The sequence below is a fragment of the Protomyces lactucae-debilis genome (genome assembly GCF_002105105.1).
Source record: "Protomyces lactucae-debilis strain 12-1054 chromosome Unknown BCR37scaffold_19, whole genome shotgun sequence".
Taxonomy (NCBI): domain Eukaryota; kingdom Fungi; phylum Ascomycota; class Taphrinomycetes; order Taphrinales; family Protomycetaceae; genus Protomyces; species Protomyces lactucae-debilis.
In genome coordinates this window covers 303,199-330,268 of record NW_024468011.1, presented here as the reverse complement: position 1 = coordinate 330,268, position 27,070 = coordinate 303,199, and the positions used below count along the sequence as shown (strand labels likewise).

The 27,070-nt window shown below is 52.4% G+C and overlaps 15 protein-coding genes across 15 annotated transcripts; 9 read left to right on the top strand and 6 right to left on the bottom strand.

The window, feature by feature from the left end:
* Nucleotides 1–112: 112 nt before the first annotated feature.
* Nucleotides 113–595, bottom strand: BCR37DRAFT_389110 (uncharacterized protein; the record flags this gene model as incomplete). Its single annotated transcript, XM_040870694.1, has 1 exon — nt 113–595. One exon carries the CDS (start codon nt 593–595, stop codon nt 113–115), a length of 483 nt encoding a protein of 160 aa, XP_040723216.1.
* A 157-nt stretch (nt 596–752) lies between these two features.
* Nucleotides 753–2,198, top strand: BCR37DRAFT_405661 (uncharacterized protein; the record flags this gene model as incomplete). The annotated part of the gene is made up of 3 exons (XM_040872096.1): nt 753–919; nt 958–1,366; nt 1,534–2,198. 3 exons carry the CDS (start codon nt 753–755, stop codon nt 2,017–2,019), a joined length of 1,062 nt encoding a protein of 353 aa, XP_040723215.1. The 3' UTR covers nt 2,020–2,198.
* Nucleotides 2,087–2,869, top strand: BCR37DRAFT_350746 (membrane insertase OXA1/ALB3/YidC; the record flags this gene model as incomplete). The annotated part of the gene is made up of 1 exon (XM_040868034.1): nt 2,087–2,869. One exon carries the CDS (start codon nt 2,087–2,089, stop codon nt 2,867–2,869), a length of 783 nt encoding a protein of 260 aa, XP_040723214.1.
* Nucleotides 2,703–4,340, top strand: BCR37DRAFT_123136 (uncharacterized protein). Its single transcript, XM_040866013.1, has one exon. It carries the CDS (start codon nt 2,950–2,952, stop codon nt 4,021–4,023), a length of 1,074 nt encoding a protein of 357 aa, XP_040723213.1. The 5' UTR covers nt 2,703–2,949; the 3' UTR covers nt 4,024–4,340.
* A 378-nt stretch (nt 4,341–4,718) lies between these two features.
* On the top strand, nt 4,719–6,169 carry BCR37DRAFT_382737 (uncharacterized protein). Its single transcript, XM_040869945.1, has 2 exons — nt 4,719–4,816; nt 4,858–6,169. The coding sequence occupies exons 1-2, from the start codon at nt 4,738–4,740 to the stop codon at nt 6,093–6,095; spliced, it is 1,317 nt and encodes a 438-aa protein (XP_040723212.1). The 5' UTR covers nt 4,719–4,737; the 3' UTR covers nt 6,096–6,169.
* Nucleotides 5,943–7,858, top strand: BCR37DRAFT_123138 (MFS general substrate transporter). The gene has a single exon (XM_040866014.1). The coding sequence runs from the start codon at nt 6,277–6,279 to the stop codon at nt 7,744–7,746; it is 1,470 nt and encodes a 489-aa protein (XP_040723211.1). The 5' UTR covers nt 5,943–6,276; the 3' UTR covers nt 7,747–7,858.
* An 18-nt stretch (nt 7,859–7,876) lies between these two features.
* BCR37DRAFT_382735 (DUF887 family protein) lies at nt 7,877–8,936 on the top strand. The gene has a single exon (XM_040869944.1). It carries the CDS (start codon nt 7,902–7,904, stop codon nt 8,718–8,720), a length of 819 nt encoding a protein of 272 aa, XP_040723210.1. The 5' UTR covers nt 7,877–7,901; the 3' UTR covers nt 8,721–8,936.
* Nucleotides 8,937–9,552: 616 nt separating this feature from the next.
* Nucleotides 9,553–10,424, top strand: BCR37DRAFT_394908 (PLC-like phosphodiesterase; the record flags this gene model as incomplete). Its single annotated transcript, XM_040871541.1, has 2 exons — nt 9,553–10,316; nt 10,343–10,424. The coding sequence occupies 2 exons, from the start codon at nt 9,553–9,555 to the stop codon at nt 10,422–10,424; spliced, it is 846 nt and encodes a 281-aa protein (XP_040723209.1).
* Nucleotides 10,425–10,613: 189 nt separating this feature from the next.
* On the bottom strand, nt 10,614–11,477 carry BCR37DRAFT_403531 (GTP cyclohydrolase 1 type 2/Nif3; the record flags this gene model as incomplete). The annotated part of the gene is made up of 1 exon (XM_040872011.1): nt 10,614–11,477. One exon carries the CDS (start codon nt 11,475–11,477, stop codon nt 10,614–10,616), a length of 864 nt encoding a protein of 287 aa, XP_040723208.1.
* Nucleotides 11,478–11,528: 51 nt separating this feature from the next.
* Nucleotides 11,529–18,763, bottom strand: BCR37DRAFT_382732 (uncharacterized protein). Its single transcript, XM_040869943.1, has 2 exons — nt 17,958–18,763; nt 11,529–17,920 (listed from the first exon to the last, which is right to left on the bottom strand). The coding sequence occupies exons 1-2, from the start codon at nt 18,673–18,675 to the stop codon at nt 11,556–11,558; spliced, it is 7,083 nt and encodes a 2,360-aa protein (XP_040723207.1). The 5' UTR covers nt 18,676–18,763; the 3' UTR covers nt 11,529–11,555.
* Nucleotides 18,764–18,884: 121 nt separating this feature from the next.
* On the bottom strand, nt 18,885–20,282 carry BCR37DRAFT_350724 (uncharacterized protein; the record flags this gene model as incomplete). The annotated part of the gene is made up of 2 exons (XM_040868032.1): nt 18,885–19,478; nt 19,515–20,282. Coding segments are annotated over 2 exons (1,362 nt in total), but the record flags the coding sequence as incomplete, so codon positions are not given.
* A 761-nt stretch (nt 20,283–21,043) lies between these two features.
* BCR37DRAFT_403530 (uncharacterized protein) lies at nt 21,044–21,910 on the bottom strand (the record flags this gene model as incomplete). The annotated part of the gene is made up of 1 exon (XM_040872010.1): nt 21,044–21,910. The coding sequence occupies one exon, from the start codon at nt 21,908–21,910 to the stop codon at nt 21,044–21,046; it is 867 nt and encodes a 288-aa protein (XP_040723205.1).
* A 540-nt stretch (nt 21,911–22,450) lies between these two features.
* Nucleotides 22,451–23,326, top strand: BCR37DRAFT_394904 (uncharacterized protein; the record flags this gene model as incomplete). The annotated part of the gene is made up of 1 exon (XM_040871540.1): nt 22,451–23,326. One exon carries the CDS (start codon nt 22,451–22,453, stop codon nt 23,324–23,326), a length of 876 nt encoding a protein of 291 aa, XP_040723204.1.
* A 1,018-nt stretch (nt 23,327–24,344) lies between these two features.
* BCR37DRAFT_382728 (uncharacterized protein) lies at nt 24,345–25,035 on the top strand. Its single transcript, XM_040869942.1, has one exon. The coding sequence runs from the start codon at nt 24,351–24,353 to the stop codon at nt 24,819–24,821; it is 471 nt and encodes a 156-aa protein (XP_040723203.1). The 5' UTR covers nt 24,345–24,350; the 3' UTR covers nt 24,822–25,035.
* BCR37DRAFT_122999 (uncharacterized protein) lies at nt 24,853–27,031 on the bottom strand. Its single transcript, XM_040866010.1, has one exon. The coding sequence runs from the start codon at nt 26,931–26,933 to the stop codon at nt 24,885–24,887; it is 2,049 nt and encodes a 682-aa protein (XP_040723202.1). The 5' UTR covers nt 26,934–27,031; the 3' UTR covers nt 24,853–24,884.
* Between the last annotated feature and the right edge of the window lie 39 nt (nt 27,032–27,070).

Genomic DNA, 27,070 nt, shown 5'->3' with positions numbered 1-27,070 from the left:
AAAAAAAAAAAAAAAGGAAAAAAAAAAAAAAGAAAAAAAAAAACCCCTAACCCTAACCCTAACCCTAACCCTAACCCTAACCCTAACCCTAACCCTAACCCTAACCCTAACCCTAACCCTGCTTGCGAACATCTGGGGTAGCGATCGCGTAGTCGATCGTCGAGTATAACCTGCTAGTCACCAAGGTGGCAGTCGCAGAATCATTCTTGGTGACCTGAGTTGGTCGAGTAACCGCATCTCCGAGCGATCCATCATCATTGAGTACGGACGCCTGGAAATCCTCGCAGAATTTAAGAAAGTTGCGACCTGCCGAGTTCAATGTTGTGTCGCATGCACGCGGGTTCAATGTCTGGCCGATACGGCAGTTGTAGTCGCCGAGAATCAGAAAGTCTTGTTTCAGCACAGCCTCATCGTGTAATATCTGTAGAGCTGGGCGCCCCAAAAGCTCCAGATTGCGAGCGGAGTCTTGCGGTTGGTAGGTGAACCCAATCTGCGTATTGTTGATTGACAGCCAGATCCTGTCAATGTTATTCTCCGCGTTGCGTTCGACAATCTTCACCCTTGGTGATTGGAAGATATAGTGCTTGTTGAACATCGCCAGCCCGCCCTGTGTCTTCGTTGTCTAGGCAGCGCCAGTAGAGTGCCTATGATTGAATGAGTTGCGCTTGACACGACACGTGTATGTATCGTCGCCTTGTCTACAAAGCGCAACAAGTTGCCAACAACAAAGACGCGCTACTCCGCAAGGAATCATGCCGCCCAAGGCAGACGAGTCATGGGAGTTCAAGGCTCAAGTCCTCGAGATCATCCCGCATACCAAGAAGAAAGGCTTCACGGTATTGCTGTTGTGGCCTGATGGTACCACGACGAAATCGTCCAAGGCGGTTGTTTACGCAAAGATGCCGCAGACCATGCTAGCGTATGGCGCGTCTCCGTGATAAACAAGTCTTACAACAGGTATTTTGAGAGCAATCTAGTATATGAGGATGAGATCCCAGAAGACAAGCCTGGTTCAGCAAAGCGCAAGACGCCGGCCAAGTCGACGAAAGAGACAGAGAGCGCAGAGGCATCCCCAGCTCCGGCAATGACAGAGGAATCAGGGCCTTCAGCCCGCAAGTCAAATAAGCGGGCGAGTGAGCCTGAGCGACGACGCGAAAGCGGGCGACTCCGCGAGACTTCTGAGCCTGTGGCGAGCTCACATAAGAAGGCCAAGAAGGAGGAGTTCTTTGAGCTCGATAAGATTGTGGATGAGCGCATGCGTCATGGGAAACGTGAGTATCGTCTTCGCTGGGTCGGGTATGGGCCGTCAGACGACACTTGGTCACCGGAGAAGCACACACTGGAGGATTCTCCTGAGGCTGTCCAGGTGAGGGTACCCTTCTTTCGCGGGCAATATTGACAACAGGACTATCTGGACGAGAAGAGGGCGAAGGCCAAGGAGACTGGCAATGACGAGGATGAGGATGCGGCTGCCGCGGCCATGTTGCAAGCATGAGTCACACAGCCGCTTGCCATGAATACTGTATCCCATAGCTGCTCTTTGTGTTGTCAAATTTGAGGCTACATCTCCGACAACCCTTCATGGGCATATGCGCCTCCTGCTTTGGCCAGTCGCAGGACGATGCAAGTCTCAATGAAGGTCACAACGAGTCGACGCCGCTGCTACAGGATCCAGCGCTCGTCTTGGCAGCACCACAGCGGCATGAGCCCAACCCGGAAGAGCAACAGCGTGAACAGGAGTTTCTAAATCGCGTCGTCCAGCATGCCGCGGAGTCGCTGGTGGATATAAAGGCCTTTGCACAAGCTGGGCAGGGTGTATCGGAAGAGCAGCGGCAGGTGCGCGTGAAGCAGCTGGAGAGTATCCTCGATAGGCTACTGGCGGACACGGCGCATCATGGCGGCGCCGCGGGTGATGCAGAGTATGTGGAAGCGCCGCCTCGGGCAGCAGGTACGGACCAAGGCGACTGGTCTCTGCGGCCTGTTGGGCCTATCATCGTGCCACTTGCACAGGCCTCGTAGACGTGACTGCTACAAAGATGTTTATACTCTGGAGTCTGGACGAGATCCATCATCCTTCCTCTCCTCCATGCTCAGGCCTGCAGTTTACACATGTCGCTGCCATAGAAGAGCTTTTCATGCGACACGGTCTGCAACAAGTCCATTGGATGTAGCGCATGTGGCCTTGCAGACGGTGCACGCTGCGACAGGTGCATCATGGGCGGCGACCATTCCGCTCGTCACCCTTGGCATCTCCGTCTTGACGATTCCCATTGCAGTGCGCTCGAGACGCAATCAGATCAGGCTCGCAGCCTTGCGGCCTCTGGTTCAAGCCCAGCAGGCTACGCTCGCAAAACAGGCAAGGGCGACAGCGATAGACACGAGAAGCTTCCAACGGGAGCTCAAGAGGTTGCAGCGCGACTTTCGCAGGACACTCCACAAGCGGCATGGGGTTAATCTACTTTCTATTCTGGCACTGCCGGCACTCAAGATTCCCCTTTGGCTCTGCTTTTCATTCACATTGCGGAGCATGGCGGGCATGGATATTCCATTTCTTGAGGGTGTCGAGACTGAAGAGGGTTTCAAGGTAGAGGGACTGTTGTGGATGCAGGATCTGACACGGCCAGACATGATGCTCAGTCTGCCTGTGCTCTTCGGCCTTGCGAATCTGCTCAATGTCGAGCTCAACAGCGCAAAAGGCGCGTCTCTTCTTGGCAGAGTCCTGGGCAATATTGGGCGCTGCTTGGCTATTGTATTCATTCCCATCGCAGCGCAGATGCCTGCGGCCCTGTGTCTTTACTGGACGACAAGCGCCGTCTTTACACTTGCACAGAATCTGGTCTTGAACCAGATATGGCCCGTCGATAGATAGCGTAGTACGATCGTAGGTGACATCAAAACGCGACGACATTTTTTTGTGTCAATAATCAACGATCCTCCCTGCAATGAAGGATGTCGTCTGATTGGATCTTCGATCAGCCGCCGCCAGCGCCGCAGGTCGATGCAAGTGCCAGATCTGCGTTACCAAATCGTGGCAGAGGGCGGGGACGCGGACGAGGACGAGGCGGCCGTGGAGCAGGTCATACATCGCAAGGCTCGGGGCTAGGCAGGCTGCCTCCTGCTTGGGCGCCGTCACTCAGTCCCGCAGCTGTGGGATCTGCTGCCGCCATCTCCAAGTACTATCCGGCTGCGCCAGTGACGACGACGCCAGAGCAGCTACTTGCATCACTCGAACCAAAGCGTCACGCGCAAGGACATGCGTCAGAAGTCGCTGCATTGCCCAGTACATCGGTGCAGCACACTGCTTCAGTCAATACGCCTGCTCCTCGTCTAGCTATCAGCAAGAGCGCAGCAGTCATTGCACCCTCAGGCGCCCGCATCTCGCTCGACACGCCCGAAGAGCTTGCTGCATGGATCGCTGAGCGTAAACGAAGGTGGCCATCCGATGCAAATGTACAAGCAAAGCGTGCACTTGAGCAGTCTAGGGATAACGGACAGGCTCTGCAGCCGCCAAGCAAAAGGCAAAAGGTGAAGCCCAGTTCAGTCGATGCAGCTCTGGTAGGGTTGGCAGATGTTGAAGAGGGTGAAGCAGGCTCAGCCAAGGCATCCAGCGACGAGAGTAGCGACGATACCAGTGACAGCAGCAGCGACAGTAATAGCAGCAGCGATGATAACAGTAACGAAAGTGGGCCTGAGACCCTGTCTGTTACTGTTCCCGCTATACCTGAACGAGCTCAAGCACGTCCGTTGTGCAAGTACTTTCAGCGTGGACGCTGCTCACGCGGTGCCGACTGCCTCTTCTCGCATGATGCTCATGCCAAAGCGAAGCAAGACGAGATGAGGCGTCAGAGGCAGGAGCAACAGCAGCTACGCGGTGCTGGAGGAAAAGGCCAACGTCCTGGACATGCTGGCAAGCAGGATGCATACAAATGGCGCACACGAAAGCCGCTGATTGAGCTGCTGATGGAGCGCGAGCAGGCGGAAGAGGCACCGGCAGATGTAGCTGTAGCTGGACCTCAGGGATGAAGGGTGGAAATAGCCTGCGTACACTCGCGCTATGAAGATTTGAACCACTGCTTGGCACTCTCGCTCCACTCCGTCACCTTCTCTCCTGCCACGCCAGTCATCTGCGTGACGCCTTTGCTTGTTGCATCCCATAGCTCAGTTGCCTTTTCTGCAGCGGTCTTGTCTGTTCCATCGTCGTAGTCTGTGCCGCCGCCGTCGTGGACTGCGCTCTGCCTGTAGCCTGATGGATGCTCATGTGCTTGTTGGATAGGTGCGACAGGCTGGATGAACTGCTGCTGCAGTGGCTGTTATGCTGGTTGTTGTACTGGCTGTGGTCTTGACTGTAGTTCTGACTGCTGCTGCTGCATTGGCTGGAATCCTACTGGCACACCGACGACAGGACCCGCGCTGTGCGCAGTGTGTGGATATGCCTTGGCAGCAGGTGTGTCTGTGGTAGCTTGCACTGGCGCTGTGTCCTCCTTGATGGGTGCGTCTGCGTAGTTTGTGACGAGACCCATGCTGTCTATGGTCTATGGATTGAGTGGTAGTGTGCAGTAGCAGTAGCAGTAGCAGTCTGTAGTACTAGTAATACTGTAGTAGTCTGTAGTATAAGTAGTAGTAGACTAGTAGTGTGTAGTAGCAGCAGCAGCGGTGATGTCTGCAACAACAAACAAAGCGACCAGACCACCAACGCGCCGTCATCCAGGCATCCAGCAGGACCAGCACTTGTACAGCATGTTCATCAACGAGGCATTCTCCATCCGCAAGTCAGAGTCCTCCACCTCCGTCCGCTCACAGATGTGGGACTCCTCAGGTATTATCCTCGCATCGCCGCACTCATGACTGACAAGACAGATCCACAGCGCAATCCAGCGCCTCTACCACTGCCAGACAGAGATCAACCAGTCTCCGCTGTGTCAACACAGCAAAAGATCTCGGTGGCTCACAAGCGCCTGCAGTCCTCGGGCAGCAGCAAGACACTCAATCAGGACGAGGCAGACAGCAAAGAACGCGAGCGCGTTTCAAGTAGATCTCTCTACGAGCTCCTGCAACTAGTGCACGCGAATCTAGAGACCCTTATGAAACGCTCGCAAAACAACGCGCGCGATCTAGGCAAGCTGCGTGGCGATGTGCGCAATCCACAGGTGGTAGAAGACATCAAGCGACTCATGCAAGAAGCGTCTGCTGCAGTACAGGACCCAGCACAACAATCGCGGCTCGATGTAGACCTCTCCCACAAGCTGGATGAGCTTCTTCGCTCGGAAAAAGTGGAGCGACCGCCACCGTCACAGGACGCAAAGTGGACAAACGACCTCCAGCAAGTATTGACAGTCCTGCAAGAGCTGCAGTCGAGTCTGCAGCAACTTCATTCAAGACCCCAGGAAGCATCAGCTGCGCCGGAGTTGCACATCCTTGACAAACACATGGAGTCGCTGCACGCATGGACCAGTACAGCAGCCACGCAGTCGTCTTTGGAGGCGCTGACCGATGCGCAACGCCTGCACATGGCAGAAATTCAAGCCTTGCTTCAAAGTCTTGCCAGCCAGCAAACAACTGCGCATCTTGGTCTGCACACATCCATCGATTCGCTCTCAGCAAGCCGTGAAGTCGACTTGTCTGCCCTTCAGAATCACGTCAACAGTCTCGATGCATCCATCCAAAACAAATCCGCAGAACTGGCAAATCTCGATGCGCTACTCGCAAAGAAGCAACTAGTCTTGAAGGATCTCGAGCGTCGCGCTGCACTCATGCAAAGCAGCCTTCAAGGCATGCGCCAGGATGTCTATGCCCTCAAGGAAGAAGCAGCTGCAAGCCTGAAGAAGAAGACTCGACGCCCGCCCTCTGTTGCCGCACCTTTGCAGCAAGTCACGAATCGTCGGATTGTGTCGTTGACCAATATGGCGCAGCCTTCGCCTTTTGCTAGACCGTTGGATAAGTTGCAGTCGCCGGCGCGCAAATCGAGCTGGTCAAAACGCGTGGGGAGTCTGTTCACAGCCAACAAGGAGAATACTGCCTCGGGTCTGGCTGGCCATGTCGAGGAGGCGCCGGCCACGGACTCTCGGTCTGTCCGCAGTGTAAGTTATCGTGGTTAGCGGCGCGTTCGAGTGAGTCTTGTCACACCCTTTGTATTGAACCCTTGCACAAACAAATTAAGCGTCGTCGGCAACTGCCACAACCCACAGCACGAAAGGCAGCTGCTCTGTAGATGAGCAGATGATATCGATATACACCTTCCTGGATCCATCACAGTGCTGACCTGGCTGCTAGACAGCAATGTCTGCTCCTAAGGAAGTGGCACAAGTCTCGATTGAGCAGGGAACTCTCCCACCCGGGCATACATGGAGCGACAAGCACATTCTTGTGGACTTCGTCGCGGGCGACGATGATAATCCATACAACTGGCCGCGGCGGAAGAAGCAGCTCGTCACCTTTGTTGCTACGGGCATGACCTTCTTCATCATGTTCATCACCGGCGGCTATTCCTCTGCGCAACCCGGCCTCAAAGCGGAGTTCCATACGACAGACACAGTCGTTGTGCTTGGTCTCACCTTGTTTGTCCTTGGCTTCGCGCTCATGCCTCTATTGCTTGCGCCTCTATCAGAAATCTACGGCCGTACTCCAGTGTATCTGGTGTGCTCCTTTCTTGTGTGGATACTCTTGTTGCCCCAAGCCCTTGCACAAAATATTACTTCAGTGCTCGTTGCGCGCTTCTTCACTGGTTGCTTTGGCAGTACTGGCGCTACTATGGTTGGAGGCACGATTGCAGACTTGTGGGAGGCAGATGAGCGTGGCACGTACATGGCAGTCTTTGCTGGGTGTGCCTTCATCTCCACCTTTGCAGGGCCACTCATTTACGGTGTTACAGCAGAGAATCTCGGATTTCGATGGACCTTTTGGCTGGGCTTCATTCTGACAGGGTCGCATCTGCTCGTGCTCATTCTCTTTCTCAAAGAGACACGAGGCCCGGTGCTTCTGTCTCGTCGAGCAGCCAAGCTACGCAAAGAGACTGGAGATGAGCGCTATGTTGCTGCCGTCGATTTGGAGCGCGCTTCTTTTGCGACCATGGTCAAAGTGTCGCTGACAAGGCCGATTCGCTACCTGCTCACGGAACCCATTGTTGCATGCTTCTCCACCTGGGTCACACTCTCCTGGGGAGTCTTTTATCTGGTCTTGGAAGCCCTCACGTTGGTGCTCGAGGAATCGCATGGCTTTGGCAATGCAGAAATTGGCTACGCGTTTGCTGGACCCATGCTGGCATCTTGCATCGGTGTCGCCACCAATCCTATACAAGAACGCTTGTATCGTCGAGCAAGGGAACGCAACGGTGGTGTGCCAGTTCCAGAAGCGAGACTTTATCTCTCGATGTTTGGTACCATCTGCTTTGCTGCGGGCCTCTTCATCTTTGCGTGGACTTCTTCGCCTAGCCAACATTGGATAGGGCCTATACTTGGCTCCAGCATTACCGTGTTTGGCTGCTACCACATCTACCATGCCACATTCTCCTACTTGGCAGATGCCTACCAAACATACGCCTCGAGCTGCAACGCCGGGCAATCCTTCATGCGTAATCTCCTCGGAGCATGGTTCCCGCTCTTCACTAGAAAGTTCTTCCAAGCACTCGGTGTCCCAAAGGCCGGCTCTATTGTTGGCGTATGTGCCGTCTTGATTGGCGCTATACCATTCCTCCTTTTTGTTTATGGCAAAGCCATCAGAGCTAAGAGCAAACTTAGCATTCACGACTGAATCACTGCATTGAGTGAATGAATCTTCAGACGTGTCTTTGTACCCATGTAGCATTGTAAAAGCATTCTATTTTGTGACTTTGCTTTCTGGCGATGTCGCAGCGCGTCAGACGAGCTCGAGCAGCCCCAGACACCGACATCTGCCGCTGTGAAGCGATGCAAGCGCTCTTTCCTGCGCCGCCAGCATGGGCAGTGCAGGCGGTACAACCAATCTGCGACCTGATCACCCTGCCAATGCTCTCGCGGCACTTGCATGTCGTCATCGGTGCAGCGTTCTTCTACCACGGTGTCATGAAGGTCTCGGCCTTGATCAGTCCCGTCTTTAGCAGCTACAACAAACTCGATCGACGCACTAAAGTCAACTGGGACATTCACACAGTTTCCTTTGTGCAAGCAATCATCATCTTGTACTACTCGTATATTGTCCATGTGTGGGATATTGCGTTGCACCAGGACAAGGTTGACGCCTATTCTCCCTATGCCGGTGATGTTTACGCACTGGCTTGCGGGTATTTTCTGTGGGATTCATACGTGAGTCTCAAGTACATGCGGTGGTTCGGCTTTGGCTTTGTCTTTCACGGCCTAGCGTCTCTGCAAATCTTCAGCTTCAGCTACAGACCGCTCTTACAGTATTGGGGTCCCATCTTTCTTGCGTTTGAGGCGTCTACGCCGTTTCTCAATATCCATTGGTACTTGGACAAAGTCGGCATGACTGGATCACGCCTACAACGGGTCAACGGCGCCTTTCTACTCGCGACTTTCTTCCTTGTGCGCATCGTCTGGGGCTGGTACTCGGCATACAACTTGTTCACAATGCTCTGGGCATTGTACAAAGCTGGTCGCAGAGACTTTCAAGGATTCGGGATTGTCTATTTTGTGTCCAACATGTCGCTCAATCTGCTAAATTTGTACTGGTTCTGGAAGATGATTGAGTCGCTCAAGAAGCGCGTCAAGCCGGTAAAGAAGGCACAGTAACTGAGCTGCAGCCTGAGAGCAGCCGCTGCATCGTCAAGTAGCAGTGCTAGTGGTACAGCACGCGAGAGCGACTTGAATACATGTGCCATAGCTTTAGACTTGCGCTTTAGATGATAAGGCATCATGCGATGAAGAGTTGCTCATAGCAGCCATGATGCAGCTGTTATAGTGTAGATGTGCTTCCAGGAGGCATACATTGATTCTCGTACGAATTGCCAGTGGTGTCGTTGGCCGATGTGGGCCCGGTCGCTGGCCCGTTCATGGCTATATCCCGCGGGTATATACTGCTTGAACTGCAACTGTACAATGCGTATGAAAGGCTTAGGTAGACTGCCAGTCTCAGGCCGAGCTGAATAACAGTAAAGCAGCAAGCATCCTCACGAGTCACGACACCGTCCATCTACACATCCCTACTACTAGTCTACTCCTCAATAGTCAATGCCAGAGCCCGGCTTTCCCCATCTTGACAGCTTTGACAGGTCGCTCGGGCCCGCATGACATGAGCCAGATTCGCCCAGCTGATTGGCTCGTCTCTATGCTCCTGTTTGCTGCAGCCAATCATGCAACGCTGTCAGTGCGCGAGCAGTCTGGACCTGCATCCAAACTGCAGACTCCAGACTTTCATCCAGACAGCTCCGAAACGCCAAGCACCTCATCCAGAGGACCAGAGAAGCATCGGTTAAGGAGACTCCTGGAACGGTATATATTTGCCATGAGCCCCGCCTGGCGAGGCAGGCAGCCCCTTAGTCTTCTCCTTCTTCTGTTCATCTACTTGCTACTTCAGCTACAGCCTCAGACAGGGCTCGCCCTCGGCCTTGTCCTTGCGGCCGACATGATCAATGCAGCGACGTCGCGTTATGCCATCCTTCTCAGTTGTGCAGCATTTGTGTCCTTTTTCCTCTTGACACTGCCCGGTGCACCTCTTGTTCACTTTTGGAGACTGCAAGAGCGCGCCTTTGATCCCTTCTTCTACACCGCGGCCGCGATACCAGCTGATGCGATGCCAGCGTGGCTCGCTGAAATTGGCGACGAAACGAGCCTGGCACGGCTCAATCTTCCAGGCACTCATGATTCCGCTGCTCGCTATGGTGGAAGCAGCTATGAGTGCCAGTCGTTGACAATCCGCGATCAGCTCGAGCTGGGTATCCGCTGGCTTGATGTGCGGTTACGCTATGACAGCCGTGGTGTCTTGCAAGCACAACACGGTCGTGTCTCTCAGCGCGCAACCTTTCCAGAGCTGCTTGCAGACATCAACGCCTTCTTGGAAGCAAACCCATCGGAGTTTGTTCTTCTCAAGGTTCAGCAAGAGAAAAGCACCGAACAGACCAAGTTTGGTGCCTCTGTCGAGCGTGATCTTGAGCTCTCTGGTGCAAATGTATTCAAAAGGATCGTCACTTCATCTGCACAGTTACCACTTCTGGGTGAACTACGCGGGAAGATTATGCTGATGCCCCGTTTCTTCACTGTGTCATTTGGAACTATCCAATATGAAGCGCTGGTTGCGCAAGACGACTTCCAAGCATCTATCGAGCAAAAGAGGCATGCCATTTCTACAAGCTTTGATTCAATCGCCCCAGTCACTGCTCTGAGCGCGGCGTATCCAGCGCCAGTCGATTCTTCAGTCTTGGTCAGAAGGTTGCTTGGATTCGTGAAGCGCAAAGATCACCGCTTGCAAAGACTGGCGCAGCAGAGCTTGGCCTTTAATCTTGGCTTGTACATCAACTACTTCTCTCTTCACAACAACCGCGAGTCACCTGCGCTTGCAGCTTCACTCCTCAACAGCTTGGTAGAACCACTCTCCAGCTTGGCCAAATCAGATGGCAAGCGTGGCATGATATTAGCATTTGATTTTCCTAGCAGCGACACAGTCAAGGCTGTGGTAGCCTCCAATTTTTAGACAATCTTCAAGGGGTCCTTGTCGGCCTCGCTGACCTGTACAACCAAGCCAGCCTTCTCGAGCATCACTTTCATGAATGGCAGATACCCTCGCTCTGAATTGCTGTGACCCGTCAAGATGACTGGCACTTTCTTCTCTTGATACCGTAGGCACTCGTGGTGGGAGAGTTCCCCAGTGACAAGCAAATCAGCCTTGTCGAATGCCTTGGAAGACTCAAATAGCGAACCACCCGAGCCCGCACAGATGGCAACCGTCCTGCAGTCTTTCATGCTCTCGTCTGAACTCATCTGCAGATGACTGAGTCCCAGTCCTGTCTTGAGCCGTTTGCAAATTTCACTCAATGGAAGCCTTGTGTTGGCTCCATTTTCTTGCAGAGTCAGCAAACGGCCAGCGCCGGCTCCATCGAATGAAGAGTCCAGTTTGGTAGTGTCTGCCTCTTCAAGACATTTAGTGTGTAGATGACTTGGCTCGCCAGCGCGAAATGCGTCAATCTTTTGGGCAATGACATGAGCAAGCCAGTCGTTGACACCGCCAGGAATTGCATCTGCACTGGTGTGGACGCAGACGACACCGACGCCAAGTGATGCCAAGCGCATCAGGAGCTTCTGCTGCGCATCATCGTTATTGAAGCGCTTCAAGCCTCGAAAGATTGGAGGATGGTAGGCTACGACATGTCCAATACTCTTATTGGCACAAACTTCGTTAACAACTGACGTCGTGAGGTCAATGCACAGCAACACTTGGTCAACGCCTCGTGAGTGCCCAGGTTCCCAGAGCAGGCCAACATTGTCCCAAGAGCCAGCCAAGCTGGGCGGGAAGAGCTTTTGGACGATATCACTGACTTGTCTGAGCGATTTCATCGGAGCTGTAATGTAGCTGTTGTGTAGAAGGTTGATTAATTCTCAAAATGATTTAATGTACAACTCCAATCTACAAGACTACCGAAATATGTATTGCCGAATTGTGCTAATGAGAGATGCCATCTGGAGTGGCTTGCTCAGATATCGATCCATCCCTGCAGCTAGACAAGCATCACGATTCTCCGGGACAATGTCGGCTGTAAGAGCGATGATGGGTAGCGTCACTCGGGCTTGATTGGCCTGTTCCTTTTGCCTTATTGTCTTGGCGCAATCAATGCCCGAGCACAGTGGCATGTGATGGTCAGAGAAAAATATATCGTAGTAGCCTGGCTCGTGCATCTCGTAATGTGCAATCGCCTCAAGTCCATTGTTAGCGACATCGACGTTCAAGCCATACTTGGAGAGCTGCTTGAAAAGCAACTTTTGTGCGATGGGATTGTCCTCTGCAACCAAGACGCGTCGTGTGCGCAGAGTCGCAAGCTCAGCGGTTGTAAAGACACCAGTATAGGCACTGCGAGACAGAGTAGGTGGCCCAGAATTCTTGGATGACCGCAATCCCTTTTTGTGCACGCCCTTCAAATTGGCAAGGGCTTTTGAGAAAGCCAGCGCGAGCTTTTGCGTTCTAATAGGCTTCGTCAAGCGCGTCAGTCGATCTCCATAGCGCATAGTCATTGCATGAACGGTCTCGGCACTGTTGTGTCGACGTGCACCAGCCATTCGGCCCTCTTCGGGCCCGGTGGCGCCCGGAACATGGAGCCAAAGGACTTGCAACATGGACAAAGCTGGATCGTCCAGTACTGAGGACAGCATCTCCGCCGACTGATCAAGATCGAAGTCCCAAATTAAGATTTGCACAGGTCGTGATGGTGCTGCAGATCTGAGGGTCGACATCATTTCCTCTGCGCTCTTGCAAACGACCATCGGTGCGTTTTCTGGTATGCACGCGGAAAGAGAGTTCTGGGTGTACATGAAGGACGTACCAAGTACCTGGCGCACACCAGCCAGATCTTGCTTGATCAGTTGTGCGTTGCGCAAGGCTTCCTCGGCATGAGCATCCACAGTTGAAGCATTGACCTTTCGCAGCTTGACCCAGAAGAAAAAGTTGCTTCCAACGCCGACCGTCGACTCAACACCAATGTCTCCATCCATGAGACGGACAATCTGCCACGAGATGCTCAAACCAAGACCCGTCCCGCCAAACTTGCGTTCAATAGACTGGTCTATCTGCGAAAATGGCTTGAACAGAACCTTCATTGCATCTGCGGCCATGCCTATGCCAGTGTCGGATATGTCGAAACGGACAAAAATTGTGTCATCATCAGCTGGTGGACAATTCTCAGTGGAGGCCTTCACAACAATTTGGCCAGCGGCACAAAACTTGTTGGCATTGCCAAGGATGTTGGTGATGACCTGCCGCAGTTTGTTGCTATCGCCACCCACTTTGGACGGGATACCTTTGCAATCAACGGCAATCTCGAGGCGCTTCTTCGCCGCGAGTGGTTGAATAAGCTCAACACAGTCAGTAAGCAAGTCTTCCACTGAAAATATGAGGTCATGCTCGAGAGAAACTTTGCCAGCTTCAAGCTTGGAGAAGTTGAGCAAGTCATCAATGATTTGCAAAAGTGATGTCGCCGACTGTTGGGCTGTCGTGACAATGTCTCGCTGTTCCTCATCTAGAGGAGTATCGCTTAGAAGCCCGAGCATACCGAAAAATCCCGCAAAAGGCGTCCGCAATTCGTGCGAGATCGAGGCCATCCACGTTCTTTGGAGATTCATTGCCTTCAGGGCAGACGCTTCAGATTTGCGTTGATTGTCAATGTCAATGAGACCACCTATCCATTTGACCACTTTGCCCCCGATACGAAGCGCTGTCGCCCGGGATGTGTGGCATTTGAAATCGCCGTGCAAGTCCCTGACCCTGATCTCGTGTTCCTCGTAAATGCCGGTGTGGATGGCACTTTGCATTACCTTTCTCGTGGTGATTAAGTCTTCTGGCATGATGCATTGGGTCCATGCATTGTCCTGCCAGGATGGTGCACCCGCGCCGCAGAAGCGGAACCAGAACCCATTGAGATAGTCGACAGTGCCAGATTCGTCGGCGGTCCAGATGATGCATGGCATTGTCTCGAGCACCGCCATGTACTTGTTCTCCGAGTCACGCGCCTTGGTGAGGGCTTCTTTTTGCGACTCAATCATTGCTACATTGGCCAATGTGGCCTTCTGCACAGACTTGAAGAGAAGAGCATTCGTAATGGATATTCCGATCTGTTGTGACAACATGCGAAAGACTTGCACATGACGTGCGTTGAAAGCAAACGTTGCACCCTGTAGATACAACACGCCAACCAGAGCTGCCTTGTGCTCGATTGGCAAAGCTAGGACACTTCGCTCGCCATTCTCGCGATACCATGGACCACTACTGAAACGCGCGTCTTCTGCTGTGCTTGGAAGCAAGAGCGACTCTCTTGTGTGGATGACATAGTTGACGATGCGTGCTGAGATTTGACGCTCATCATCAGCGAGAGGCTTTGGCGGCTTGAAGGTCTCATACTTTTCTGGTGTTCCAATCGCAGCGATAGCAAAGGCGCCCTCTTCCTTGACAATGATGGCGGCTGATTCACCAGAGACGGTCTCCAAAATGGCTCCAAGAAGCCTAACGAAAAGCGTCTCGACATTCACTTCAGAGCTGATAATTTGGCTCGATTTGATGATGGACGTAAGATCAATGACGTCCAGGCTAAGCAAATCCTTGTCATCCATGTCTTTCGGGCCAATGTCAAGGTCCATCATAGAGGTTTGCTTCTCGCCTTGGTACCATTGGACTTCTTCCTCTTGCTGCTCAGTTTGCACAGCCGCGTCAACCGTCTCACTAATGCGACGATTCAGCAGAGTTCCATGACGCTGCTGTAGCGCATTGACAATACCACTTGCTCCCCAGTTGCTATAGAGCAGTACGGCTTCGCGGAGCAAGCTAGTGGCCACGGTGATGAGACCATTAGCAAGGTAAAAGACACCAGCCAGCTCATGCGCAAGAGCCTCCTCATGACACATCTTACTGATTCGCGCAGACTGGATCGCTTCTTCATACGCTGTTGCTGCCTGTTGAAATTGGCCATCGACCGAATTGATTTCTGCTTCCAATAGTTTTGCCCAGCAAAAGTAATTGTGTTTGTAAGGACCCAACCAGGCAAATACTTGCGCATGCAAGCTACGTAGCTTGGGAATATGCGCGCGGTCACCCTTCTTTATCCTTGCAGCAACGGATAAACCGAGCCAAAAAAGACCTTGCCGGGTGTGGCGATGACAGGGATGATAATCAATTGTAGCTTCGAAGGAGACCCCGACTTCAAGGGCCTTTTCGTGGAAGCCGTAATGGAAGAGTGGAATGAGGTAATACGAGCCATACCAATTCAAAGGCACTTCTGGTACAGCTGAAGTTTTGGACACCTTGGCAATATGCTGCAAGTGGTCAAACGTGTGGTCTGAAAAGATGGCATCGGGATTATTCACTTGCGTCAAGCCCTGAAGGGCAGAAACACATTGGCGAATTGAGAGAATCAGTGTCGTGGCATCCGTCTCGGAATTCCAAGTCTCTAAGTCAGACAAACCCTCTTGGCATACCTTCTTCGCAAGCTCTAGACGGTCGCCTCCCCAGAAGGCAAGCGAAGCAATGTGAGAAAGACAAAAAGACGCATAGATGCGGTCACCGGCGGCAATCGCATTTTGCAGCGCTGTTTGCTGTCCGACCAAGCACTCGTCAAGTGAGCCAGCAAAGTGATGCAAAAAGGCATAGTAGCACATAAGTCCACGGGCCATTGTGCCAGGACCAGCATCGCGATCAAGCAGAGCTCTGCCAATACGGCCACATTCGACACCATAGTCAATCATCAGCTTGCGAGACACGGCGGAAATGCCTAAGTAGACAAAGCCCATACCACCACTGGGATAATTGCCGTGCTCAATTTGGATTTGTGTCATGAAGAGAGACAAGGCAGTAAACCACAAGGGTGAAGACCAATACCCGGCAGTGGTAGCTTCAGCTGTGACTGCTGCAATGGCGGCGATGCGTTCATCCTTGATAAATGGGGTGGCAAGGATCTTTTGCAAATTTTGCTTGCCCATCTTGTTGCGCAGAGCATCGAAAGAGGCGTCGAGCTTTTCAAAAGTCGGATCAAGGTCGACTGGAAAGCCTAGAGCAACGATGCATTCCGTCATTTGTACGCGGGCTTGTTCATGTTGGCCAAGCGTTTGTTGTATGCGACAAAGCAAGATGTGGCTCGTGGCGCGATCAACTGGCTGTCTTGCATTGGCAAAGATCTCATCCAAAATCTGCTGTGCCTCATCCAACTTGTTGTCCCACCAAAGGCATTCCGCAAAGCGCGCGAGAATCTGCAACGTGCTGGAGTATGCCTCCTCAGACCACCGATCCTCAGCAAGGAGCTCTGTACATGCGCGATAGTATCGGATGGCGACCTCGTGCGCACCAGATTCTCCTGCCTTTGTGCCCGCAAGAAAGATTTGACGACGCCAAAACATAATCTCGGAAGAAGTCAAAGCCTTGACAAGCGGAATCGCCTTGACAATGTTGTCGGCAATGAAGAAGATATCCTTGTCCGCAGCATGAAGCACCTCTGCCACATAGAAATGAACTTGTGCAGCGTTGGAATCTGGCCCAGCAAGTTCTTTGAATGCGCTCAAATAACGATCATGAACAAAGGCATAATTGTCCTCATCAATGGCCACGATGATACCTTCTGTCAAAGCAGCCTGCAGACCTGCAACGGCATAGTCTGCTGCATCGATTTCGGAGACTTCACTCAAGTCTTCTGTCCAAGAGATGTCTTTGAGCATCAGGTCACGAACAACGTTGAATGAAAAGGTCCGTCCAAAGAAGCTAGCCATATGACCAAGCACTTGAGCTGCTTTATTCATGCTGCGAAGTCGAGCTTGAATTAAGGAGTCATCTTCGAGAGATGTTTGACTAAGGGCACTCTGCAGAAGGGCAGAATCAAATTGCCATCTCGACATCTTCCAATCAAAGGTGATGACCTGATCGCGGTGTAGACGAGAGATGATTTCCCGCATGAAAAAGGCATTGCCTCCACAACGTTGCAAGAGGGCCTTGGCAAGAGGCTCAACGTATTCAGGGGTACGTGCAAGCGTTGTGGCAACATATTGCAACATAGCGCGATCGGAGAGAGGCGTAATCTGCATAACATTTATGCTGTGGTTTGGTTGGGCAAGGAAGGCACCTAGCGCAGTCTCCTCGAGACCCTCATTGTTGCGAAAAGACAACACAAGCATGATGTGCAATTTGGCGCTGAGGATTGTTTGTATCAGCTCTAATGAGGCATCATCTGCTTGATGGATATCATCAAGAGCAATAGTGATGGGCTTGATGGCAGACAGAGTCCGAAGAACATCGAGAAACATGCTCATGAAGCGTAGTTTTGTGCCGCCGCTGCGTACGTGTTGCACACCAGAGACATAGTGCGAGGAATTTGCCGCGTCGGAATTCATCATCTTGCTATCATGTGAGGACATGGATCCCCCAGTCGATGTATGATGAGCAACAGGGCTATCTGGGTCTTGCGCGCCTTGAACGAATGCCTTCAGCTCTGGAAGCAAATCAGACAACGGTTCCATCCGTGCGATGCCTCCATTTGCGGTCAATTGCCGAATATTTTGTTGCAAATCATGAATGAGCTGTTCACTCTCTGCGAGAACCTGCTGAAGAATAGAAGACACGCATCGCAATATAGCAGAGTACGGCGTTGATTGAGCACGGTCAAATTTAGAATTGGCAAAATAACCATACCGACGTGCTTCCACGGCAGCAAGGGAGACGAGGGATGATTTGCCTATGCCACCTGGGCCACTGAGCACAAGGCACTGACAGCGCTGTTTCGAACTGGGATCTGCATCGAGGCGCATTGCAGAATTTGCAGTAGAAAGGCTGCCACTGCGGCTGAAAGAGTTGGCTACAGATGAGCGGCTCGAGGCCTGAGAACGCGTGTCATCGAGGCTGTACATGTCGACGTCCCGAGTAGACTGGAGGATGCCGCGCTTCGCTGATTGTGCAATGACATGTGTTTTGGAGAACCGTGCAAGTTGACGCACAATCATCTCCTGTTCGACTTCTCGGCCAATGATGCCTGTGGGCAAGACGAATGTAGAAGAAACATCATTTTGGCCGATGGGCGTATCACAGCGTGGATTCTGCACAAGCTGCTCTAGATCTTGGCGAATGCCGCTGGCACCATGATAGCGATCTTCCACGCGTTTTGCCGTAAGCTTCTCAATAATGCGAACCAGCCGCGGGGGAACATCATTGCGACGCGCAGATACATCAGGGCACTTTTTAGACAATGCGCCTTGAAGCACCTGCAAAGGTGTACCTTCGAATGGCAGATGGCGAGTTAGTACAAAGTAATAGACGAGTCCTGTTGTTAGCTGGGCCGGGTGGAAGAGCTGACGAACCGAGCGAGTAGAGGTCCGTTCTGTGTCCTGGTTCCTTGCTGGTCCGTCCAGTCTGTTCTGGAGAGATGAATGCTAGGCGTCGGTCAAGTCCTCGTTCTTGAGAGAGCTTCTTCCAATTCTCACTGCTCAGCGCACTCTCCCAGGACCGTACGCCAGAGCCGAATGGGAAGAGGCGCACTTGATCCACTGATGACCAGAGCAGCGCATCAGGCCGTATCTCTCCATGGACAATCCCTTGTGAATGAATGAACTCGAGACAGTAGCATGCTCGGATGGCAAACTGTAGAAAGTCCTTGATCGAAAGCGCCGCAAGAATGTCATATCGCCGGAGGACATTGTGTTGCTCGACATCCATCACCAGCACGACGAGATTGTGTTCCGGGAGCTTTATACTGCAGATTGGCTTGACAATAAGGTTGTGAGAATCATGCTTGACGAGCTTATTGGTAAAGTATACGTCGCGTTGTACCCGCAAGACTTGTCGCGAAACCTTGCATGTAACGAGCTTGCCCGTGCGTTTTTGAAGGGCCTCGATGAGGACATACTCAGAGGTGCACCCAAGACCTGCGACGGGGTTGTCGTAGAACTGGTAGTCGCAGAGCTCTGACGAGGAGAGCAGGATATCGACGAGGTGGGAGTTTTCGTAGCCATACATGAGCTGCGGCTCGAGGTCAATGGCTGACTCTCGCCGGACCAGCAGCTCACGTCGATGCGCCATAGTCGGAGTCTATAATAGCTGATGCAGACCTTGTCTCGACGTCTCTATGCGCTCATATTGCTACAGCTGCTTTGGCGTTGTCGTTGCGTCCTGTCAAATCGCGGAAATGGAATTTGGGTCGCGCAGGGGAAAAGTCCAGGGGAAGAGCCAGGCACAGGTCGAGTATAGCTAGTGCTGGTCTGGTATTGGCTAGTGCTGGTCTAGTCTACTCAAGCCAGCTTGTACTGACCTCCCTTGAGCTGCACAGCACCCTCCCTCATCTTCTTGGCAAGGAACGTACCAAGCTCCTCCGCCGGCCGGTCATAACTCGGCGCAAACATCCCCAGCATGCTCTGGATGCGCTCTAGCGGAAGTGCACCAACATTCGTCAGCATACCGACAATGAACTGCCAGTACATGTCCATATCATCGTCTGCCGGTACTTCCACTGCGTCCAGCGCAATATCTTCCACCACGACCTCCTCAGTCGCTTGTGATACACTCTCAACCACCGAAAAAACACCTGGCCGTAGCTCCCTCAGGATGCCTTGCTTCGTCCAAAAGACGAGCGCTCGCCGCAGTTCAGACTCAATAAGGTCGAGCGATTCCATGAGCTGCTCGACTGTCCTCTCTGCCACATCTGAAAAGGCATAGATGACTGATGCATGTCCCGGCGTAACCAATAAGTCGAATTCGCGGTCTTCAAGTTGAAGTTCAACACGCACATGTCCCAGATTTGGGAGAAAGCGTAGAGTCCTATTCGGCTTGAGCTCGCCATACGCGTCAGTGTACTTGGTGAGCATGTCACGAACCGGACCCGGAACCTGCTTGGTCGCTTGATCCTGCGATTGGGCAAGGACCGCATTTAAGTTTGGCAACGACTGCTTTGGCCAGTAGAGTCGTGACAAAATGGTGGCGTGCACGATTCCCGTACACTTCTCTTGTATCTGTCCGTCAATGTCTTCCGAGTCGATGATGTCCTTGACCATGACATCTGCACTTGACATGAGCGCTGCGCCCTTGAACCGTCGTTTGAGAAGCTCTAAGTTGCGCAGCTCGCCCTCAATTTCGTAGCCTGATGTCGCAAGAAGTCTATCAGCCAGTAGTACTTGCAACTCCTTGACGAAAACATCTCGGTGCTCGTAGATGGATGTCAAGCTGTCCAAAAGATCCCTTGTACGCCGCATGTAATCAGGCGAGGCATCCACAGGAGTAGGCTCCCAAAACAGGTCATTCTCGTCATCTTGCATCTCTGCCGCTGTAGTATTGAGCTCAGCAGAAAGCTCATCGGCTTCATTGAGCAAAGATGTCATGATGCATCGAATCGTATCGCCGCGCTCTCGGAGGTACTTGCGAATGGGTCGAGCAACTTTGTCAAGCAATACGCCTGGCGAATCTAGCAATGTGAATGTTTTGATTGTTGAAACATAAATGAAGATAATATCGACCGTGTTGGCGCCTGGGTGTAATAGTCGCTTGGAACATTGATCGATATAGGACGCGACGAGAAGACTTCGCAAACCGGGTTGCCCTTGTAGACAATGTCGCAAATCCTCGAGTGCAGGCAGCGAGGCAGGATAGTCAACAATGATGTCAAACAACTCTGCAATGCGAATCTTGGCGAGGCTGTCTCGTTCCAGATTCGCTAGCACATCGCCAGACACTGCGACATTGCATTCTGCCAGCAGAGTGCAAGCATCAGAGATGGTACGAGAGGAGAGTGCATCCAAGAAGCGCTTATCCCAATTACCGGTGCATTTGGTACATATGCTCGAATCGATTGAGCTGAAGAGCTGTTTTTTGATAATGTGCTGGCATAGCCTGCCAATGCCGATCTGATTGCAGAGTTTGTAGAATGAGACGACCTTGGTTGGCGTGTCTAAGATGGCATCTAGACACTGTTGCAGTACCACAACGAGCCCAGACTCGTGTAGTGCTTGCCGAACGAGCGCTTGGAATGTTGTCACAACGACATCATCGTACTCGTCCAAGTGCAAGCGCTTCCAGCACGCTTGATAGCGGTTCAAGCCATCTGCCAAACTTGCGATGATGCTTGGCAGTGTGTTTGAGGTCAAAACAACTGACTTGAGAGCAGGCTCAATCTTGAGCGCAAAAGTAGAGCGTATGAGACCGGTGTAGAAGTCAACAACAGCTTGTGGAGTCACTTGCTCCACAGCATGGTCAAGATCGCTTTGCTGACAAAGCGAAGCGTCGCTTGATTGAAGATACTGATGCAGAAGTTGCAGCGAGTCAGAGCTCTCAGGACCATACTTGAAGAGAGGACGTGCCGTCCTGGGCTGTAGCACTTTCATATTGACATGTCTGTTGATGTGTCTGGCGTTTCGCTACAAAGGGACTGCTGCTGCTACGATCTGGGCCACAGTCACATTCACTTCTTGTATTGCTCAACAAACTCCGCAAATTCTGCTTCGTGCTCCTTTGACCAACGACTCAATGCTGAGCGGTTTTTGACGATGTCCTCAGTGTTGTACAACATACGTGCATTGTCCGTGATTGAGTCCACAGCGTTGTCTGGACAAATGATGTAAAAGTCACGCGATGCCAAGCGGGGCATGGCATACTCAATGACTTGCTCAGCAGTCCATGCTCCATCTGGCTTATCTGTACGACCTCCACCGGTCATACCAGTGAAGGTCCAACCAGGCACGAGCAAATGCGCCGAGAAGTGGGCCAACTCTGGCTTTTGTCTGAGCTCCCAGGCCAGATGCTCCGTCATGCTTCTCACTGCTGCTTTTGAGCAATTGTAGGCACTATTTCCTGGTGGGTTCGTGATGCCTTGCTTGCTGCCGGTGCAAATGATGGCCACCCTTCGATCATCCTTCTGCTCAGTCATGAGAGGCAGCAGAGCAGCAAGAAGTTGTCGTTGGCCATTGAAGTTGACCTGCATAACGGAATCCCAGTTGTCTAGGTTGCCAGACAAAACGCTGCCTGCACCTGGTTCACGAGATCCACTGATGCCAGCATTGGCCATCACAATCTGCACTGAGCCAAACTCACGGAAGGCGAGATCAGCAAGAGCTTCGCAATGTTCGCGTTGAGCAACATCGCACGTCATAGTCAGAATTTGGCCACCTCCATCGGCCATGCCCTCAGCATGACTTTTGAGCAGAGCAGTATTTGTATCTGCGAGGACGAGGTTCATGCCTTTTGCGGCGAATATGCGCGAGGCAGCAGCTCCGATACCACTCGCTGCACCAGTAATGACGGCAGTAGTTCCTTTGATGAAGAGAGACATGATAGCTTTTACAATAGACTGTGGAGGGATTCGCTATGAGCTTGAGTGTTGTTGTTGTCTATGGGCATGCATAATAAAAATGCACTTTTCGGGGCTGTTCATGAAGACTATAGCTAAGAGCGTCGACGTCGACGTCGCGGACTGCAGACCGGCAGCTCCATCATCAGGAAGTACCTATGATGTATGGGATGAACAAGCAGCTGCTACATCGAGGAGCATGTTCAGAATAGACCTCGCCAGCTAGCGCCAAATATTTGTAACGGGATGTCTACCCCAAGGCTACTTGTGCGGCGCCTGATGCACAGACTAAGTGCACTGTCCGCGTAGCACAAGGACTTGAGCGCAGCTGTTGGCTTGGGGGCTTATCTCACTACAGAGTAAGGCCGAAACCTGATCATAAGAGGACGCTGTCTGCACATAAGCCTTAAGCTCGACCACGACCAGACTACGGAGCAAAACATTAAGTTGAAACACTCCTGCAAAGCTCTCAAGCTCCAACTTCATCCGCTTGACAGAAGCCAGCCAGCGAAACTATCCATGATGCTAATGCTTCCTTTGCTCTTCGTATGCTCAGCTTACGCCCAAGCCAACATCCTAGACATCTTGCAAGGTCAGAGGTGCAATATTAGTGAAGGCAGCATCACCACGTTCCGTTTTCAAAATGCAACCTCCAATGTGGAACCTCTCAATGTCGTCGTCACCATCCCATCAGTGCCTGGTGTGGCTCCAAACGTCACAATCACATCTTGGCTCTTGACTCTCAATATCTCTGATGAGTGGAGAGGTATACACCTCTCGGGCGCAGTCGAAGCGGACCTAGGCGATGGCCTGTGCCTGAGGAAGCTCGACTTTCTCTACCGCGAAAACTTTGGCGATCCCGAGTCGGGAACACTCCAGCAGACTATCAACGGCGGCCTTCATCTTCGAGCTTGGCATTACCGCCAGATAGCTAACAGCTCTGTCTTGCCTGGGCGAGACATCTGGTTCTTTGGAGCCAGCACTGAGGAGTCTCTTCAAAAGAAGCACACAATATCGGACAATGGATACGACACTGGACGTGACGAGATTGGTCGTCGTGCGCAAGAAGATCACATGATACCAGTCCAACAAAGCACAGCACTGACGGGAACAGAGGGTCTGCAATGGGGAGCAGCTGCGGTAACAACATTGGTGGGTATACAGCAGCAGGCGGTCTTCAACCACGACATCACCTCTGATGGGGCTGTCCTGCTCATCGAAGCAAATCTTGTCACTCAACCTGAAGTTTTGCCTAGCAATCCCACCAACTACACTGCCGGGCAAACAAGTGTCCCTGTCAGCCTTGCCAGTCAGGGAACCATCTTATCAAGCAGTGGCTGGCCTTATTTTGTCTTTATCGGTCATTTGTTCTCCTATGCAATCCACATTGGCTTGTAATGTGCAGAAAATACCACCAGAATGCTGGCAGCGTAAATTGGCCGTGTACCATGGTCGACGCTACTGATATTTCACAAAGGCCTTCTGTGTCTGAACGTATGTAAGGTTTGTGATCTGTGGTCTGATCACTTCCCAGGTGCCTTGCGAGCCAGATTCCTCACATGTCTCTAGTGAACGACGACCAATCTCATCACGACCGCATTGACCGAAATTGCGCGATGCTTTTCAAGAGACTCTTCAGGGCTGGCTAAAGAATTGTCAATCATGGGCAGCTGCTATACGCACCGCAGCTTAGTGCAATTGCGTTTGAGTCAATCTCTGCGTCCAGTGCAGTCAGCTAGTCGCGTGCATCTCTTGGATCGTAAGTTCTAGCAAGTAGCAATTATGAACGACAGCATTGCAAGGTGAGGGTGGTCTGTTGGCAGGGTTTTGATCTTTCAATTAAGCATTCACCTACAGCCTTTGTTGCAAGGGGCCAAGTCCTTGCACAAAGGCAGTCTAGCTCCCATATGGGCCATGTCCCTCCCTCTGCGATATAGCGTGAGACAAGAGCACCTCAGCCTGATGCTCGTCGATGTCGTCGTCGATTTGCGGAGTAAACGAGACTCCGGCTCCACCACCAAATGACGCACTTGGGCATATATACGAGGCCAATTGGGGTCCAGCAGCAGGCCTTGGCACCGGGGCAGCGTAGGGAGGCCTATATAAGCTAGGGCCTGCCTCAAGATACCCTTCTTCATCAAATATGTCCAACTACAATACCACAAACACACACACAGGCTCCCAGATGACCAGCGACGCAGCTCCTGGCGTTGCAGGCTCCTACCCTGCAGACAAGTACTCAGACACCGTCTCGGGCGTGCCTCCTGTACACCCTGGCCATGTTTCTACTGGCTCGCAGTTGCCTGGCCAAGGTGCCTACCAAGGCGTTGATTTGGCAGCAGAAACGGCTCGCTTCGACAACGCCGGATCAGTTGCCGGTCTAGCTGGTGGACAGCAAGGATATGCTGCAGGTGGTCAGGGTATGACTGGAGGACAGCAGGGATATGCTGCAGGTGGACAGGGTCTTGCTACTGGACAGCAGGGATACGCTGCCGGAGGACAAGGCGTTACTGGACAGCAGGGATATGCTGCAGGCGGACAGGGCGTTACTGGTGGACACGGGCTTGCTCATGCTCAACACCAAGAGCACGGCCAGCACGCAGCTGTTGGTACTACCACCGGCCTTGCTGGTACACACGCTACCCATGGAACACACGGCACTCATGGAACCCAAGCTACCCATGGAACCCATGGCACACACGAGAACCAGTCGACAATGGACAAGGTCAAGGACACTTTGCAGTCTCGTCACCAGGGACAAACCAAGTCACAGGCTGCTAAGGAAGAATATCGTGATGCCGGCCATGAGGCTGACAAGCAGACACCAGAGGGGCACAAGCCTGGCTTCATGGACAAGGTGAAGGCCAAGCTCCACAAGGAAGACACAAAGTAGTGAATTTATAGCACTTAATGATGACGGCTACCAAATTATCCTAGGAATGCCTTGGGCCTATCATTACCAAACGCCCGAATGCTCGCCGACAGCGTTTGCTATCCGTTCTTGTTCGTCTGCAGTCTTTTTCCCATCGTGTTCAGGGGCATCTGCCTCATCGGTCACCTCTGCGGGACCCTCACTCGTCATACCAGCGTAACCTTTTGCACGTTCAGTCGATTTAAGCTGCCCGTCTCCGCCTTCCGCCAGCGCATCCAGCTTTTCAATGAGTTCCAGGGGCAAAGTGGGTGTGAATAGCTTTTCATTGTCTCGCTGGGTACCGCCGATACCGCTGCCGTACGACAGGATCAGGTCTGTGGACGTCGGTAGCTTGAAGCTCAATTGTTCTGTCGCGTCCAAAAAGATGCCCTCCGTGCCCTGCGCTATAGTCGCAGACTGTTCGCGCTCGAGTGCAACGAGTTGTACTTTGATGGCTCGCGCAATCTTGGTCTCGGCGCGTTCTGAACGATAACCTTCAGCGACAAACAAAGCCTGCCGTGCGGTGATGCCTTCAATGCTGTCGACCACTTGCTTCACCTCCGACTCGCCAAGACTCGACAGACATTGGAGGAGTTGCAAGAGACCCACAAGCCGCCTAAGGCCGCCTTTTTTGCTGGAACAACGCGTTGCCAAGTCTGGCTGGTCTTGCCAGGCACGATTGTTGTTCCTGATCCATTCCTCAATTTGAGAGACATTCATACGCAGGTCCATTGCCTTACCCCGGGACAAGTACTTTTTGTTTTGAAGAATGCGATTAAAAAGCTCACTGGCGAGCCAAAAGAGAATCTGACTCAGTGCCTGAACAGTAATGCTTGGATGAATTGCGTATGCCTCGAGAACATACAACGTCGATGATAGCAGCCCAGTGATGTTGCGCGGTGACGCTCCTCGCCGCCGCCGTGGACTGAGCGACCCGTCCCCTGAAGGCTGCTTCCGCTTGAACAGACGCCACTCGTCGCTCATTTCAAGCTCGCTGAGGTCAATGGCACAATAATCTAGCATACTCGCCGTCAATACCTTTTCAATACGTCTCTCTGCATCGCGAACAACGAGCACATAAATCTCATTGATCAATTCGCTGATGCGCAGCTGGGATTCAGACGTGGTCAGCACCAACTGTGGCTCCTTGCGAAGGTAGTACTGTAGTAGCAGACAATTACTGATCCAAAAGGCAAGGACCGTCATATCTTCTTGCTTCTGATTAACGACCTCCTCAATTGTCTCTAGTGCGTCATGTAGCAGTGTATGCAACAGCTGTGGCGTCGAAAAGTAGTGTGCAAACCGAGCTGCCAAGAACAACAGATTGGCTGGGACGAGACGCTGCGAAGATGCTCGCAATGGAGGATAATCGGTAATGGCGAGCTTGAGCATGTCTGGCAGCGACGCCTCTGAAAAGACAAACATCTGGGATGGCAGGCAATGGTCCCAAACGAAAGCATTTTCACTGTCTTCCTCTTCCAGATCGTCGTCCTCGGGCATGCCCTCGTTGCCCAGGGATAGAGCACCCATATCGACTTCAAGATTGATGCCAGCTTCAAGTGCCATCCGCCGTGATTGCTCTTCTTCACGAAGCGACTCTTCGAAATCCAGCGCCGAATGGGCACCATACCAGTCGCTACCAGTAGTACCCGTTGTACCAATCTCATCAGCCAAGCTGCCCTCTGGCGACAGAGACTCTTTAAGCGTTGTTGTTGAGGCAAAGTCGCTCGCGGTGTAACCAGATTTGCTCACTGCATCGCGCTTTGCACCATGTTCCATCAATAGCTTTGCAATATGACCATGGTTGTTGTTGGAAGCCCACATCAAGGCGCTCCATCCGCGCGCGTCGTGTGCATCTACATTCGCACCAGCATCAAGTAGGAGCTCCACCATCTCTGCATAGCCAAAGCAGCTGGCCGTCAAGATCGCAGGGGATCCAGCTTCATCTGGAGCATCTATTCTAATGCGCGATAGCGTTCCTGGGTCAGAGAGCAGTCGCGATACGAGGGGGAAGTCATTTGAGAGGCAGCCACGCAGGAATTGAGCTTGCAATGTGTCTTGTTCTGGCTGGCCCTGGCTCCATGGGTCCTCCATACGCACAGACCACAAGGACCTGTCTCTCCCCCGCTGCTCGTCGCCGTCCCAGCAGCCCGGCCAGTGATTGTGGTGTCTTTGTGCGATCGCCGACAAATTTGACGCGAGCAGAAGCTTAACCAGCTACACCCACTAGC